We start from the raw sequence: 18,151 nt of genomic DNA on the forward strand, positions 1-18,151 counted from the left end.
GATCAACATCTGTTACTCAAATGTAAGAGAAAAATTCCCCATACTTTAGAAACTAAACACACTTGTCTATCAGCCAGCAGACCTTGTTCTACAAGGAGCCAGATAGCAAACGTTGAAGGTTTCACAGGTCACATGACCTTCACTGCAATTAGATAATTCTGTGGTGAAACCCAAAGTTGCATAGATGGCTGGAGAGATGGGTCAGGAGTAAAAGACACTTTCTTGCAAAGCCTGCTGGCCTGGGTTTAGTTCTCTAGAATACATGTAAGTTCAGATGCTAAAGTGGCACAAAGTGTGCCCTCACACACACACACACACGCACAAATAAGTCATTTTAGGTGATATAAAATAATGAATATGTCTATAGTTTAATAAAGTTTTTTTTTCCTTTTTTTGTTTTTCAAGATAGGGTCTCGGGGGCTGGAGAGATGGCTTAGCAGTTAAGCGCTTGCCTGTGAAGCCTAAGGACCCTGGTTCAAGGCTCCATTCCCCAGGACCCACATTAGCCAGATGCTCAAGGGGGTGCATGCGTCTGGAGTTCGTTTGCAGTGGCTGGAAGCCCTGGCACACCCATTCTCCCTCCCTCCCTCCCCCCTCTGCCTTTCTCTCTGTGTCTGTCTGTTGCTCTCAAATAAATAAACAAAAAATAAAAATAAAAAGATAGGGTCTGGGTCTAACACAGGCTGACCTGGAATTCACTATGTAGTCTCAGGATGGCTTCCAACTCAGTGATCCTCCTACTTCTGCCTCCTAAGTGCTGGAATTAAAGGCATGTGCCACCCATCACACCTAGATAAAACTACAATTTTTGAACAATGAAGTAAGTATCAAGATCTGCATATATGTAAGATGCTGTTATGACTTACAAACACTTATATACTCAGTAGAGTTTTCTGCTTTGAGTACAATCTTTTTAAAGTCTTTTTCTGATTTTTATTATATGCGGCATTCATACATCTGTGTTCACGTGTGTGTGGTGTGTGTGTGGAGGCCAGAGGCGTCTTCTGTGTTTGCTCTCTATCAAAAGCCCACATCTCTGCCTCCTGAGTGTGCGGAGGTTACAGGCAGCAGACATGAGTGCTGGGCATCCGAGGTCCAGTCCGCATGCTTGTGCAGCATGTGCTTTATCCAATGAGTATCTCTCTGGTCCTTGTTTTCTGTTCTTAATACACTAAACAACATGTCTAACAGTGTGGTGGTTTGAATCAGATGTCCTCCAAAACCCATGTGTTCTGGATGCTTGCATAGTTGAGCACTGTTGGAAGAGATGTGTTGTTGGGGAAGGTTTCTGGGTATTATAGCCAGCTTTCATTTGCCTGAATTCGGAATTAACAATTCACTCTTCTGCTGCTGTTTTTTACCTGCTATGGCACAGGTGATGTCTAACCATGCTTTCCCTTACCATCCCTGAGACTGTAAGCCAAAATTTAAAACAAAACAAAACCTTTCATCCCATCAGCTGCTTTTGGTTGGGTGCTTTATCTGAGCAACAAGAAGGAAAGTACAACAGACAGTAATGCTCTTACCATTGTCAGTCCAGGCTGCATCCCAGCACGAATGGCCTCTATTTGTGTATGAGTGAACTGAATTGTATTACTGTAAATAAATTAGTAAAGAAAGACTAGTGAGAAGTACAGATAAGTGATATTTAGTACACACATGAACAGAGATCTAAATATGAGTCTAGCCTTTGTTCTCTCCCTCTCTTCTGGACCCCCACCTCACTCCCAAGTAGACAAGCATGCATGCAGAATAAATCATGTGCAAAGAGGAGGTAGTTTTCAATATGCTTAGCTCACTTTAGACCTCATTTGGCCTGTTCTAGTTCCCAAACATAATGCCACCTTAGTTAGGTACATGCTAAGTGCCACTGTATAAGCAAGAATCCTGTTCTCAAGTTAAGGTAGCCATGTACTGTTTGTTTTTCATAGTACCTGACAGTACTTCTTTTAGAATTTAACTACAGCATGGCTCATCATGCCTGAGCTATTCAGACAACTGACAGAAAAGAAGGAAAGGGCTCAGAAACAAAATGTTTCCCAAGTTTTAAAGGAATTAGAGAATTTAAAAACTCCATTAACTCAACCGAAACACTGGCCTGTAACTAAACAGAAACATACCGTTTTGGTTGGTTATAAGGATAAGGACCTCTGTTAGGAATAACGTGAGGCTCAACAATTAAGGTTTTTGCTTCTTCAGTGTCTTCATCCTCCCCATCTGCGTCTTTCCTTTTCTTCCCTTTTCCACTTCTTACGGGAAACGTTATCCTACAAGAGCAAATTACCTGTCCATGTCTAAAATTCTGTACATAACATTATATGGAAAATAAATATATATGTAATAAATGTTTCTTGTTCAATTTCTACATAAACAGAAATAAAAGTTCCTTATGGCATGTCTGCAACTCCAGGCTATAAGGCAGAGACAGGTTTTAACTTAGGGCTACAGGCCAAAGCTACATAACACTGACATGAACTTTCTGAAGAATTGATTAGTGTTCTCTATAGACTTTCTCTAATCTTTTTTTTACGTTGTTTTAAAAAGTATTTTATTTATTTGAGAATGAGAGAGAGAATGAAAGAGGCAGAGAGATAGAGAGAAAATGGGCATGCTAGGGCCTCTAACCACTGCCAAATGAACTCCAGATGCATGTGCCACTTTGTGCATCTGGTTTACATGGGTACTGGGAAATCAAACCTAGGCCCATAGGCTTTTCAGGCAAGTGCTTTAACTGCTAAGCTATCTCTTTATTCCCCTTTATTCATTCTTTGCTTAACAGGCAGTGCCAGAGTTGCTAAGGACTCCAGAGTCAAAGAGGTAAGTCTTATTTAGTAACAGTAGCAATTGGCATATTAAGCTACGACATGAATGGCTTCAGCAAACGTACACCACAGACACAGGAAAGACACCGCCTCATACAGATATGAGGGTCTAGAGGTGGACTACTTAGGAGGGCCATGATAAATTGTTCTTAATGAAGAATCTGTGATTATATAACAGGAGTTAAGAGATCAAATTAAAAATAATGTTAGTATTCCAAAGTGGTAGGACTAGAAGAATGATTTTGCTATAAACAGAATTTAGCAAAGAGTGGAAGAATAGGTTAGTGTTATAAAAGATACTTTTTTAACACACTTTTTATTACATTTATTTAAATTTAGGTTTTTATTTTTGCTTTTTAGAAGTAAGGTCTTACTCTAGCCCAGGCTGACCTGAAATTCACTATGTAGTCTCAGGCTAACCTTTTAACTCACAGTGATCCTCCTACCTCAGCCTCCTGAGTGCTGGGATTAAAGGCGTGCAGCATCATGCCCAGCTTTTATTATATTTATATTTGATAATTAATTCAGAGTTGTGTTTCAATTTCCAGCTAAGAGAGCAAGGCCTACACTTCTCCGCACAGGAATACAGACTGCCTGTTAAGTACCGGAAGGAACTCAAGGAAAAACAGACAACTGGCCCAGGTACTGCATCCTTCTTCTTCTCAAATTTTAAGGTGAAACCCATCCAATGCTAGAGACAACTATGTCCTGAATGCACACTGATTATTCCTAATCTGACAATGTAAACTCTTACATTCTGTAGCTTCTGACATATTTGAGTAATGAGACAACACTCAACAAGTTTTGGATTTTGAAGCACTTCAACTTTTGAATTTTCAGTTTTGGTAAGGCTGTCTATATAAATGTTTCAAAATCTGAAAGAACCCCAAAATTCAAAGCTTCTAGGCTCAAGAATTTTAAATAAAAGATATTCAGCCTATACTTAAAAATTTGACAATGGAGTTCATTATCACAAGTCTGTATAGCATTAGCTAGGGAACAGTTAGCAAATAAATTGAACTGCACAGAAGATGTAAAGATCTATTTCTTGCCGGGCGTGGTGGCGCACGCACGCCTTTAATCCCAGCACTCGGGAGGCAGAGGTAGGAGGATCGCCATGAGTTTGAGGCTACCCTGAGATGACAGAGTTAATTCCAGGTCAGCCTGGACTAGAGTGAGAGCTTACCTCGAAAAACCAAAAAAAAAAAAAAAAAAAAAAAAAGATCTATTTCTTCAGTCAACTACTATATAGTTCTCTTGCAATAACACAAACTTATTGATCCCTTGTAAATCATGAAGCTACTTTTATTATGTACTAAGAGTTAGAAATAAAGATTCAAATATAAAAGTCTTACAGATGTGAAAACAGGGACTGTCAAAACAAAATGCAGATATAACGCTCAAAAGTTCACATTAGGTAACAGTGCAGATGGACTACAGAATGAGTGAAAACAGTATTGAAGTTCTGACTTTACCTGAAAGGGGGTATCTGGAGAGCTGGATCATTCACAGTTACTTTGACATTATGACTAGGAAAGCTGGCTTTTAAATGTTCAATGGAGAGAAAAGTATCATTGAAATCAAGTGTGGCAATCTGATTGGGCATTTTCGAATAATGGGCACTACTTGGGTCCCCATAACCTAATATGATATCATGTAGCCAGTCTGGCACCACACAGTCAGTATTCATCAGGTTGCGAATAGTCTCCAGCACAGCCTGTCAGTGAAGGACAAAGAAGACCATGAATAAAAGCAAACATGTATTTCACTGCACTGATCCAGAGTCGCCAGGTGCTACAGAGCAGAAAGCTATTTTCTGCTGACAGGTGCTTGGCTAGACTGAATCAACAGCTATATTTTCAGTTGATCCATCCACGGAGTTCCACTGAGTTAACCAAAAGAACGAACTTAGAAAGAACAGTTTATCCTTCAAAAGTTCATTCAGACAGAAAGACATAAATGGGTCTGCCACTTGACTCTTACTGAGTAGGATGAAAAATCAAGATTCAAGTCAACCCAACAACAACAAAAATTCTCAAAACAAACAAAAACCCCATTCCAGAACAATCCCTTAAAGAAAATTTGTTCTTATAAACGCCTTTTCTTTTCCTCTTGATATTTCACAGATTAACAGTGCTAAAATCATACACACCTTGGGCTGTAGAGATGGCCCAGCGGTTAAGGTACTTGCCTGCAAAGCTTAAGGACCCAAGTTTGGTTCCCCAATACCCATGTAAAGCCAGATACAGAAGGTGGCAAATGAGTCTGAAGTTTGTTTGTAGTGGCTGGAGGCTCTGGCCTGCCCATTTCTCTTTATGTCTCTTTCTCTCTCTCATTCTCTCTTAAATAAATAAAATATTTTTTAAAATTTAAAAAGCAGTAAATAGAATAAAATCATGTATACCTAAAGGGTATTTATGGATGCTTGAGTGTGAAACCTTACAACATAGAAACATTAACATCAGCACAGTGAGAAATAAAAAAATAAATCCATTAAATTCTCTCTAAACTAACAATGGTTACCCCATTTAACCTGTGCTGACTTCATTCTCCATTGGAGAATCTGCTTCTCTTTTTCAAATGAAAACAGGACCTGAGGTGAGAAACAGCCCATCACACTTCACCAGGGCCCTGGCTACAACCACAGAAGAATTAAAATGAGCAAGAGTGCTGCTGTCTCAACGAACCTGATTTCAGCACAGGGTGAAGGAGATACTCAATTCCTTCAAAATCAGAGATCCAGAAATACAAAGGTTCCTAAGAGCCTATTACTGAAGTAGACCTAAAACGAACCCAACATAACTCAGGGAATTTTGCGGAAGAGGGGATGGAAAGATTGTTAGAGCCACAAGTTCGGACATTACGCACAGAGACATTGCCTCTTCCCCATAACTGATGGCTACCCCCACAATGCACAACCCACAGTCCCCATGGGGAAAACGGGCATCCCCAATGAGGAGAGTCCCTTTAGGGGAGGGCAGGGATAAGGGTAAGGATGGTACCAATATGTACCGTTTACATTCTGAGTATGTCCATAGCTAATATATTTTTTAAATGAGAGGGAGGAAAAAAAACAAACAAGATAAATAAAATGTGAAGTACAGTAACAGAATTAGAGTCAGAGACATCATAAAAAGTCACTAAAGTAAGTCAACAAATACATAGCCAAATACCAAAGCCAAGGAAAATTCCTATACTGCTCAAAAATCATTCTCACAAAGTAATTTAGTCTATATTTAAATATTACAAAGTAATTAAAATATCACAGAATTGTCCAGCTGCACTTAGCAATGCATGGAGCTGCACTTGTAATTACCTAAAACCCTTATTCAGAAGCCTAGTTGCAAGTACCTGTATCTGCTGAGCCATCTCCCAGCCTGAGAAGCCTAGTTACTTCTTTACTATTTGGTTTATCCCCACTAAAATACAATTTCTAGAAAAGCAGGGCCCTAAAGAGTTTAAACATGGGAAGGGTGAATCAATAGGCAGATCAATGAGTATATTCACATCAAATGGTGAATGAGATGAGAGCTCTGCTCTCAGGAAATGATAAACCTAGTCATGAAGTGAAATAAGTCCTAAATTACAGTACAAGGTTGTAAAATGTTACGAATAATAAAAATTTGCACAAAAACTACAGTATCCCAGTTCACCAGAGGGAAAAGAGAGATGTAAGGGAGGTCCATTTGTAAGTTGTTAATTCTTCAAGACACAAAATGGACTTAGCAAATGGACTTTCTTGTATTTCATATTTAAACAACAGGCTAAGAATTTAAGATGGCCTAGAATACAAATTAAGGCACCAAATACTTTCTTAATACATCTTTATAACCCTATTATTTATGCATTTGTGTTTTAGGATTACTTCAATTATGATGTAAGCACTTTAAGTTATACTGCCAAAATATTACCTTAAAGTTATTTTCCTTTGGCTTTCTCCTCATTATTATGTTGAAAGTGTCATATACATCTTCTGCTCCATTCTGTATTGTATTGGTCATATCCTGTTGGTATTGGTTTGGATCCAAAAATACTCTAAATGTTCTTGACTCTCCTCTTAGATTGGGTCTTGGTTCAGGCCCTGGATTATTTTGTAAATTCATTAAGTGAATATGTATTTTTCAAGTATCAATGTAAGTTAGCAGTATTTCTTCTTGAGAAATAATCAGTATAGTTCTAGGCTTACCAACATTCTTGTCTTGACTGCTTTCTACTTATGTATTTCAAACTCCAAGAACCTAAAACATTTTCTTCTTTTTCTACATTCTTACAACTCTTGTAATATTTATGATGGCAACTATGTATAGATACCTTTAGAAGCTCTGAGAAGTCAAAAAGTATTACTCACACAGCTCTTACTAAGTATATAACAAACTATGAGAAAGTAATTGCTCAAAGCTCAGAGTCTTCTTTTGGGGGCAGATTCCCAATTTTAGTCTCATTCTGTGGCCTTATGTTTATCTCACTCAGTCTCTGTTCCCTTCTGCCATTTCCTTTTAATCTGGAGATAAGCAGACTAACCCACCAGCAGTTTAACAATAGTTTCAACTCAGAATCACAGCTGGATGGCGCAAACCAATTTTGAGAAAAGTTAAGCAACCAAAGTGAAAGAAACATGAGCCATGGGGGCAGTTCTAATTTAATAGTAAATACTGTTAATAAAAGTCAGGACAGCATAGAGAACTTCAGAGATAATCAGTGATAAGCTCTAAGAATTCAAGAGCAGCACGGAGCCTGGCACTTGGGAGGCAGAGGAAGGAGGACTGCTATGAGTTCGAGGCCAGCCTGAGAGTACATTGTGAATTCCAGGTCACTCTGGGCTACAGCAAGACCCTACCTTGTGGGAAAAAAAAAAAAAATTCAAGAGCAGACTGAGGGGCTGGAGAAATGACTTAGTGGTTAAGCACTTGCCTGTGAAGCCTAAGGACCCAGGTTCGAGGTTCGAGGCTCAATTCTCCAGGACCCACATTAGCCAGATGCACAAGGGGGCACACATGTCTGGAGTTCATTTGCAGTGGCTGGAGGCCCTGGCACACCCATTCATATTCTCTCTCTCTCTCTAACTGCTTCTTTCTCTCTGTCTCTTGCTCTCAAATAAATAATTTTTTTTTTAAAAAAAGAGCAGACTGAGCCCAGAAAGTAGCTTTTACATGGGCATTAATGATACTTGAGTCTCAGACAGAGAAATTCTTTCTCTAAGGTAGCTCTGTTTACAATTTTTACCAGCCCTAGAAGTCGCTCATAAAATGGCAACATCCTGTCATTAACAGAGTTATCTTAGTTACTTGACAGTCTTTAATAGCACCATACATTTCTGAATGTGGGACAGTACTGTTTCAGGTGAAAACCACTGCTACAATAAATTAGAACAGTAAAACTTAAAATATTCAGCAAATATAATCACTGAATCCAAAAGTATGAACATCTCTAAGAGGTGTTAGGAGTTTCCTTCCTTCTTTCCTCCCTCGCCCACTCTATATTTTTCTCTCTCTCTGAGACTGGGTCTCACTATGTATCCTACATAGACTGCAACTTAGTTAAGTATCCCATGCTGGCCTTAAATTTGGGACCTTCCTCTTTCTGCTTTACAAACGCTGAGGTTACAGGTGGGTATCACCACACCTAGCATGTTTAAAAGGTTTTTTTGCACAATCTTATTTTTCCAAACATCTAATAAAGAAGCTGTAAACCCAACCAACTGCAGCATTAATAACTGCGTATTTATGAGGCACAATGGAATACTTCAGTACAACTACTATAGTTTTGTGTTTTTTGCAGTGTTAAGAAGTAAACGTAGGGCCTAACACATGCTCTATCACCATAGAGGTTTTGAACCATAAAACCTAACTATAAAACTGTGAACAAGATATCTTACACTATTTTATATATTATCTTTTGTATTTAATAACTGCTAATAGTTTTGCCAAGAAGAAAACAGGAGAAACACCAAAGAAATTTACCATCCTACACACACATTCTGTCAAATACACACCATCTTCAATGACTCGTCCTTTTTCATCCAGCATGCCCTGGATTTCACAGCCTCTGACATAAACCAGGCCAACCTGCTCTATAAAAGGTCTCCTTCGGTCAAATTTAGTGCCGTAAGGTTTGGTGGGACGCACAGTAATTAAAAAGCATACATCATGTTTGCGAAGACCTAGTAAAACAAAAGGGCATTTTTGTTTATTAGCACTATATTGTTTTCAGTCTTTTGTTAGCAAATTCTGACTACTATGAAGGAAGAGAGATATTAAAAAAAGACATGCAAAGTATAAGGAGTGACCAACTTTGTACTTCAACACAATGTTGAGTTTTTCTATCAATATTTCACAGCAATTAAAATGAAAACCTATTTTACTTTGAAATTAGAAACTTTTATGTCATGAACTAATTATTGAATAAGACTTTCAAGTCATGCTACAGTTCTAAAACCAGATGCTTGTCATCATTCTTATGTTTAACATTTTAAGTAAGCAAACTATGGCTGGTATATAATTCATCTGTATTTTACTGTGATTGGTGTGGTTCAGACAACAGCTGAAGTGATCTATCAATGTCACTGTAATCATAGCCTAACAGAACTTTGCCAGAACAGTCAACACTGGAATAATGCAACAGTGCACAAAAGTGTTATTTTGTAGAAAAATATAGGCTATAGAAAATGAAACATAATAGCTCTTTAAAAATACATACATACATACGTACGTATATATATATATATATATATTTTTGGTTTTTTGAGGTAGGGTCTCACTCTGGTCCAGGCTGACCTGGAATTAACTATGTAGCCTCAAGGTGGCCTCGAATTCATGGTAATCCTCCTATTCCTGCCTCCCAAGTGCTGGGATCAAAGGTGTGCACCACCACGCCTGGCTCTAAAAATATTTTTATTTACTTATTTGAAAGCAGAGAGAGAGAAGAGAGAGAATAGGCGTACCAGGGCCTCCAGACACTGCAAACGGACTTGGACTCCACATGCATGTGCCACTTTGTACATATGGCTTTACTTGAATACCAGGGAAATTGAACTCAGGTCATTAGGCTCTACAGGCAAGCACCCTAACTGCTGGACCACCTCTTCAGCACTGTAACTTAATAGCTTTTTACTAACAAATAGTGTAAAGTTTTAAAAGTGACTACCAAGAGATAGGAGACTTATATCAAAACCCCAAACTTGTGGGCCATCAGATCTACTAATGGACTCACCTGGCTCCCCAGTTCTGATACAGGAAGATAGGAGACATTAAAACTATACCTCATTCTTTTCAGATCTATTTTTGTTCACCACTGTATAATTTAATTGATATTTGTAGTCACTTGCTCATAACCTTGGTAAAAAGATATATAACTAGATTAAATCAACAATGTGAATGTACAGCTAACAACATTGAAAACATTTGTAGTGCTGTTTAATGGTGCTACAGTTAAAAGTACCTCTAACCTGCCCTACTGAAATTCCATGCAAAGCATCAGGAGCAGCAAGGAGAACGAAGGGAACTGTTTTGCTGAGTTACATTGATGGACATTTGCTCTGTTTAACTCAATCAAACTTCTAAGCCTTAGAGCCCAAGTAAGCCTGAGAAACACTCCCAATGTCAAAGTGAGGAATGGCTATGTGTTCATTCCTAAAAGCAGAAGATTCTATCAAGATTGCATCTTTGCGCTAGAGAAATGGTTCAGTGGTTAAAGCACTTGCCTGTAAACAAAGGACCCAGTTTCAATTCCCCAGAACCCACATAAGCCAGGCGCACAAGGTGGCACATGCATCTGAAGTTCATTTGCAGCAGCTAGAGTGCCCATTCTTTCTCTACCTACCTTTTTTATTCTCTCAAATAATAAAAATAAAATTTTTTTAAAAGATTACATCTTAGGCCTGAATTTTTACAAAAGCCCCTATTACAAAGAGTCCAACTCTCTCTAAACTTTCTTATCTACCACCTCCTCTGTGCTTTCAAGAGCAGAACTTAGCATCTAGTTTCACTGATTGTTACTGACTGAGCCACTATCCAGCACTCATTAACTGTTTCCTTGTGAGTGCAATGAGGAAGACAGGGCCCTAAGCTTCCTATCTTTTTGGTGGGATGAGAATAATATTTAAAATTTTTAATTGAAAAATTTCAAAACTACTATTATAAAGCAACATTCAACACAGTTCAGAGAACCTTCCTTTCATTTTTGCTTCCACTTGTGATCAACATAGCAGCTGAATTCAGGCCCTGGCCAGTTAGGAAAACACTTCTCTTTTAACTATACCCTGTAATACGCATCATTCATTCCCAAATACTCTATTGCTACCAACCTTGCTTACCAAAATATACCCATTCTGTTTTTCATTTTTCCAGGCCTATCTTGAAAGGCAAGGCAAGGGGTAGGAGAAAAGGAAGAAGCAAAAGCATTCAAGAAATACATTTAAGGGCTGGAGAGATGGCTTAGCGGTTAAGCACTTGCCTGTGAAGCCTAAGGACCCCGGTTCGAGGCTCGATTCCCCAGGACCCACGTTAGCCAGATGCACAAGGGGGCACACGTGTCTGGAGTTCGTTTGCAGTGACTAGAAGCCCTGGCGCGCCCATTCTCAATCTCACTCTCGCTATCTGCCTCTTTCTCTCTCTGTCACTCTCATATAAATAAATAAAAATGAACAACAACAACAAAAAAAAACGAGAAAAAAAAGAACAAATACATTTAAAAACTACAACTGTTTCATGTACTGATTTCTCGTTTGCATGTGAATGTGTTATTTCCATGAAGATGGACAGGTGTGTGCACGGAGCACGGGTGTGGAGGGCAGGTCAATGCTGTCTTCTTCCACTGCTCTCCCCTTTACTGAGACAGGGTCTTTCACCGGAACCCAGGACTCAGCAATTCAGCTAGACTAGCCAGCCAGCTTGTCCTGGGAACCTTGTCCTGGCCTCCCAGGCACTGGGATTACAGGTAGGCCACCACACCCACTGGCATCTGCATGGAGGCTAGACATTCAAATTCTGGCTCTTACACTTACATGGCAAGGGCTTTTACCCACTGAGCACTTCCCAGATTCTATTTCAGGTTCTTCAAGACAATGAGGAAATGGGGGTTTGGGGATAAAGTACTTCTCTTAACTTTACAAAGGAGACCTATCATATACCATCTATAGATTCCTATTACCAAGTTTAAAAACTTTTCCGACAACTGCTATTTCTGGGGCTGCAGAGAAGTTACCTCTCTTATCACTCACTGTGTAAAACAGCATTAAGTACCTATATATGTCTTAGAAATTGTAATAAGAGTATAAGACCTTCTCCAGCAACCAAGTGTCTTCTCAAGGTTTAGTAATAGTGAAGGTGCTCAATATTCTAGATAAGTGATATGACAGACTGGGACTCAATAAAGGATAAGAGTCAGACAATTTGTTACAAATGATACCCACTAGAGCAACCATTTGTTAAGACACTTGGCCAGTGTCATTGCTAGACGCCTTTGGAATTCTTTGATAAATGTATCTTATGTTTCTTATGGTTTTAACTATGTTGGGAGCAATCACTGTTGACAACTGATCTATTAAGGGATGATCCTACTTCTTCTGGCATTCAAAGAAGTGAGCAGGAGATAAACCTGCGGCTGCTGTTTCTCATAGCAGGACAGCAAGCAGATCTCTTAAGACAGCTGGGGAGGAAATAGCAAAATGCCAATTACAAGTTGGCTAAGAGGCACTTTGAGCACAGTTGTTAGTGATGTTTTCATGTGTGCTGCTAAAGAAAGTATAATACAGAACTCTCATCACTAAAATCTTGGACAGTAAAAAATTAGGGAGGTTTACTTTCCCAGCAGTTGTTTTTTCTTTTCTTTCTGTTTTTTTTTTTTTTTTTTTTTAAATCTTGCTCTAGCCCAGGCTGACCTGGAATTCACTATGTAGTCTCAGGGTGACCTCAAACTCACAGCAGTCCTCTTACCTCTGCCTCCTGAGTGCTGAGATTAAAGGCACGCGGCACGACACCCGCAATGAGTCTGGTTTCTCAGATGGTTTGTTTGCATGTTTTGTGTGGCATGTGCACGTGTATGCATCCATGCATCACAGGATGTGCTAGCCTGTGACAGCCAGAGCAGAACTTAGCAGAATGTAGAGTGTCTACTCCCATAGGGCTCCTTATTTATTTTTTCTGAGGTAGGGCTTCTCTATAGCCCAGGCTGACCTCGAACTCACTCGATAGTCACAAGCTGGCCTTGAACTCATAGAGATTCTCCTACGTCTGCCTCCCCAGTGCAGGAATTAAATGTGTGCCACCAGGCCCAGCTCTCCCATGGCTCTGGCATATTCTTATGTAATCTGGAGTCTCTACTGATTACAGTGTTTTTCCAGAGCCCTGGAGATTCTCAACACTCAGGTTTCTGTGCCTTTACAGGATTGATGTTATAGACATGCATGGCCATGCCTAGCCGTTTATGTAGGTCTTATGGATCAAATTGGAGGTCTCCTGGGTCTCCTCAGGCCCTCATGACTGCACTTAAACTGCTCTTAACTGCAGAGCTATCTCTTCAGTCATGCAATGATTTCTTATCCATGGTAAAAATAAAGAACTACTTCCTTCTCAGAGGCTTTTCACCAAACCCTGTTTTGATTATGAGCAAAGTAGAGACATCCCTATACCATACCCTTTGGCTCCTTTTATCTTTTGAAAATATTAACTTCTTACTGAGATTGCATGTGTGTGTAAGTTATAGATTTTTCTCCCTTTCACTAGTGAACACAATACAAAAGGATTATTATACTTTTACACTGATTCTAGAAACCTATAAAATATCTTCATAAATTACTATACAAACTGCAATTTTTAGAACACTAATACAAATGTGGCTTTATGTTACTAAAACATTGAGATGCACAGTCTCATATGAACCTTAGTACTTTTATACCTAATAATGGCAAAGACAACAGGCATGTTTTAAATCAAATTTCAAAGACAAAACTGAAAAAAAAAAACTTATCAGAATAGTGAAAATCCATAAACTAAAAAGGCAAAAGGTACCATCACTTTCTGAAACACATTACCTTCCCATTCATCTTTGATGTGATCTCTGACATTCAGATTGATGGTGACATCAGCACGAACTCGGGTTGGCCAGTTTTCACCAATGTTGGGTTTGGCAACTTCGACTACAGTAAAAGCCACAATGGGCTGGGCCATTCTTGCCCAGCCACCAAACACTACACCACCATACTCAGACTGCCTGAAAACCGAAGAAGCAGGTTATTATGCAAACGAAATATTTTCTCTAGCTTCTAGACAGGTAGGCATTATAATACATGTTTAGCTAGTATGTAAGTACTAACAATGGTTATCAATGATAAGGGTTCTTTCTTCTTAAAGACTGAATATTTTACATTGTACGTTAGTGTGTATACTGTAGTCTTTCATTAGATGGACACAGGAAGTGTCCTAATTTTTGCTACTGCCAATAGTGTCCCAGTAGGCATGACTTGGTAGATATTTCTTAAAGACGGTGGTTTGATTTCCTATGAACTTACATTCAGAAGTGGGGCTGCTGGATCAGGGTCCAAGGTTAATTTGGAGGAAGTCTGTATTGTTTTCTGAAAACCATGTGTTTCTACAAACAGTCACCCTAACAGGTACAAGAGAGTCAGTTGTGGTCTGGAAGTACATGATCTGACAACTGGTGCTCTGCATGGTGTTTTTGGAAAAATGTCTATTTAGCTTGCTTGCCATTGGAAAAAAAATCAGTGTTTTGTGTGTTTCTTGCATATTTTTATATTAATTCATAATTTGATATGGTTTACACATATCTTCTCACCTTCCATAGTTTTCTTCTCATTCTTCCCCTACTGTGCAGAAATGTTTCAGTTGTTAGTATAATGATCTGACTTTATTTTACTTTTGCATGCACATGTATGCGTTTCCTTTATTGAAAAGACTAGACTTTCCCAATTGTGTATTCCTGGCACATATGTCACATAGGCACATGTATGTGCTTTCTATTATTTTCTATTTGTCCATGTCCTTGCCTTTCTGTCTTATGATTACAGTAACTTTGTAAGGTAATTTGAAATCAGAAGTACGATGCTGCCAACTTCATTACTGTTGCTGATCACAAATGCTTGAGCTCTTCAGGGTCTTTTCATGGTATTCATCAGAATTCCTCCACTTTGGCCTGGAAGCACTCTCAGCACTCCCGTAAGACGTGCCTTGTGGTGAGTATACTCAGCTCTCATCTTATACCTTATCCCTTTCCTCTGTTCATCAAACAGTTTCAGCCATATATTTTATCTTTTTTTTGGTGCTTAACTTTTGTACTTAAATGCCACTTTATAACAAATTACAATGTAAAAAATTAAAAGTATCTGAACACCTTTTTAGGGGTCTACTTAAATCACCTAGAAGATGCTGCCAAAGAGTAGAGGGGAAACTAGTTAAGAGTCACAAACCAGCACCACTAACATCAGAACACTCCTCCTTCCTATGCTAGTCTAGCCTGTGCTTTTAGCTTTCACACTAAATAGTATATTTGGAACATAAAACCTGAGGCAGCACTTAAAATTTAAAAGTGAATCCCAAAGTGACATGCTAACAAAATTAAACTACATCTAATGTGCAAGTTTTATGATGGTAAAAAAAAAAAACAAAACTCTACTACTTTGTATTATTAAAGAGAGAAACTAATTAAAAATAATGGTTCTGCAGTCCCATCATGTGGATAGCATTGGGACAACTTCTAAAAGGCCCTTGAAAAATAATTTTATCACTTCCTCCATTTCTATCACTTTACCACAATATAATTAAGATACTTTCACGAAACTTGGTCATTCTGTGTAATTCCGAATTTTAAATTCAAGATTTTTAATAAGCGTGCACAGATATACATCTTTCATTACAACAAAATTTTAGACTATTTTTACCACCCTTAAAAACGATCTCTTTGTCCAACTGCAACCAATCCCTACCCCAGGCAACCACTAATCCAATCCCTTTACTCCTTTTTCTCCTTGAAATGTCTACTTGAGAGAAGAAACATTAAAGTGGGCAGACTTCTGTCCCCGAGAGCACATCATTTTTTATGGTTACCCAATAGTTCCAACACAGAATAAGCAAAAATGCCCTCAGCATACATGTGACTAGCCCTCTTATCAATTTTTTATGATGTTAATCATTTTCAAAAGTGGGCATTAGGAATATAACTTTAGGAACAATTTATTGTTTCAAACACATATGAATTAAATCCAAAAAGCAACATTTTCTTTCTTTTACCATAAAACAGTATAATTTTAAAGATCCTCTATTAATAGACCATAAAAATTCTATGTAGGTTTTTTTTTTTTGTATTTGGCATTTAAATTAAATGTATAAGTGATTCTATTTGTTGAACTGCTAGTTAATAAATCCCTATTTTTCACAATGTCCAAAATTAGGCCCTTTATTTCAGCATACAAATGTAAGGTAGCCATAAATTGTAAGGAAGTTTTCAGATCCAGCACTCCCATGGGGGTATGAACAATGGGCAGTAATTTCAGTAAAGCTGTGGGCAGGGATGATCAGCCAGTGGGCATACAAATCTCACAGTGATAGTCTGTTTACTGACTCAACTGGTTATTAAGGCAGAAATATGCTTGTGTTTCATCTAGAATAACTTTTTGCCTAATAATGAATAGAACAGTACATAAATAAAATATGGGAAGAAAAAGTACATCATAATCATATGTCTGTGGTTGCTCTCTGCAATTAGTAAGGAGAGAAGCATGGAATATACCTAAATCAGTACACACTAAAACAATGTTAAGCTTTTCAGACAAAACGTACACTAACTGTACATATGCATATAAGGTAATATAAATTCATTTCACAGAATAATATATTTATTTGCAATAACTTATAAAATACAAACCCAAATCTATTTCACAGTGAAAGAAGTTAGTCACATCTAAAAATCCAAAATTAACCTCCACAAATCCCATAACTGAGATTTATCTTAAAGGAACTCCAGACATAAAGTACAGATGGAGTGTCAAGTTTAAGCAGAAAGTTTATCAAGCAACTAGACTTGCTGAAATGGTCCTACAAGAAAATCCTGATGATTTAGTCTCTTCAGCATTTCTTGGGATGGAGGGCCAGGAAAGACTTGAATGAGCCATTTACATAATGTTCTACAACACCCCTCACCCCCAGACACTTCCCACAGTTCGCAGTAACAGTCACAGAGCCAGGGTAGAGAAAACCTTCTTCTGTTTCTTCACGGATTTAGTGTCTAACCTGCTCTAGCACAGGGCAGTTGGCCAGCTTTATACCCTTCCCTTCTACGTAAGGTTACTAGCATTCAACCTACTCTCTTCTGCTTCCTCCCTTTCCTGGCCTAGGATGACTTCTCTTCCTTCAGTTCCCTACTAGCTGTAGCTCCAGGCACTCAGATGCATGTTTTACATTTTAGCACTTCTGGTTTATTTTATGTCACACTATAAAATTTCTCAAAGAATAGATACCCCTACTTTGGGAGGTTTCTTGTGAGTAATATTTCTCTTAAATATTCCTACGAGTTTTCTAGTACAAATATTTGATTTGCTGAATTTATCTCATCATTAGAAGTGGAGTCAATTTACTGACCATGGCTTCATTCTGCTGACACTGTCCTCGATGTCTTGTCTAATTTCGTAAGTTGATTCTAAGCGAAAGAGATTAAAGTTCCTAAGGAGGTAGTCATGTAGAGTCAAAAACTGTAAATTCAACTTGGGAAGAGCAAGACAACCTGAAAAGAAAAACAATATCAAGAGTTGAATTTTTCTTTTAATCAACAATTTTGTCTATGTATTAAAAATGGCATGAAAAATTGAATAAGAATCTAATGATATTCCTAAAATACAGTATACATCATAACGATTTTATTACCACACAAGGAAGCCATGTTAACAAATGGTATCTGTTAAGTCTGAGGATAAAGAATACATTTAGATTAGTACATGGAATCTACATGTTAATAACTCATATGCAAATACTAGTTCTCAAAGCCTGTGGAGGTAGTGAGGGCAAAGTTCAGTTGATAAAGTGCTTGTGAATATGAGGACCTAAGTTTGGATCCCCAGCACCCAAGTAAGAGCCAGATGTGGTGGCACATAATCTCTGTGAAGAGGAAGTGGACACAGGATCCCCTAGAATTGCTCGTTAGTTAGTCCAGCCAAACTGCTGAGCTTTGTCTCAAAATAAGGTAGAGAGGAAAAAAAGAAGACATCTGGCAACAACCTCAACCCTTCACACATGCACATCCACCTATACACACTTACATGTGCAAGCACAAACACACACACAAAGGTATCTAAACACACTTAACATTCATACAGTATCAAATTG

General features: G+C 38.3%; 1 protein-coding gene across 1 annotated transcript in view; it reads right to left on the reverse strand.

Annotated features, from left to right (window-relative positions):
- The window catches only part of Aqr (aquarius intron-binding spliceosomal factor), a 105,448-nt gene that overhangs the window by 50,289 nt on the left and 37,008 nt on the right, over positions 1-18,151 (reverse strand). Inside the window, exons 16-22 of the mRNA XM_004668183.2 lie at positions 17,411-17,552; positions 13,852-14,030; positions 8,815-8,982; positions 6,734-6,903; positions 4,298-4,539; positions 2,121-2,267; positions 1,527-1,596 (exon numbers count right to left, since the gene is read on the reverse strand). Of these exons, the coding sequence (XP_004668240.1) occupies positions 1,527-1,596; positions 2,121-2,267; positions 4,298-4,539; positions 6,734-6,903; positions 8,815-8,982; positions 13,852-14,030; positions 17,411-17,552 (1,118 nt within the window). The remainder of the gene's footprint in view (positions 1-1,526; positions 1,597-2,120; positions 2,268-4,297; positions 4,540-6,733; positions 6,904-8,814; positions 8,983-13,851; positions 14,031-17,410; positions 17,553-18,151) is intronic.

This window comes from Jaculus jaculus, chromosome 8 (assembly GCF_020740685.1).
Source record: "Jaculus jaculus isolate mJacJac1 chromosome 8, mJacJac1.mat.Y.cur, whole genome shotgun sequence".
Taxonomy (NCBI): domain Eukaryota; kingdom Metazoa; phylum Chordata; class Mammalia; order Rodentia; family Dipodidae; genus Jaculus; species Jaculus jaculus.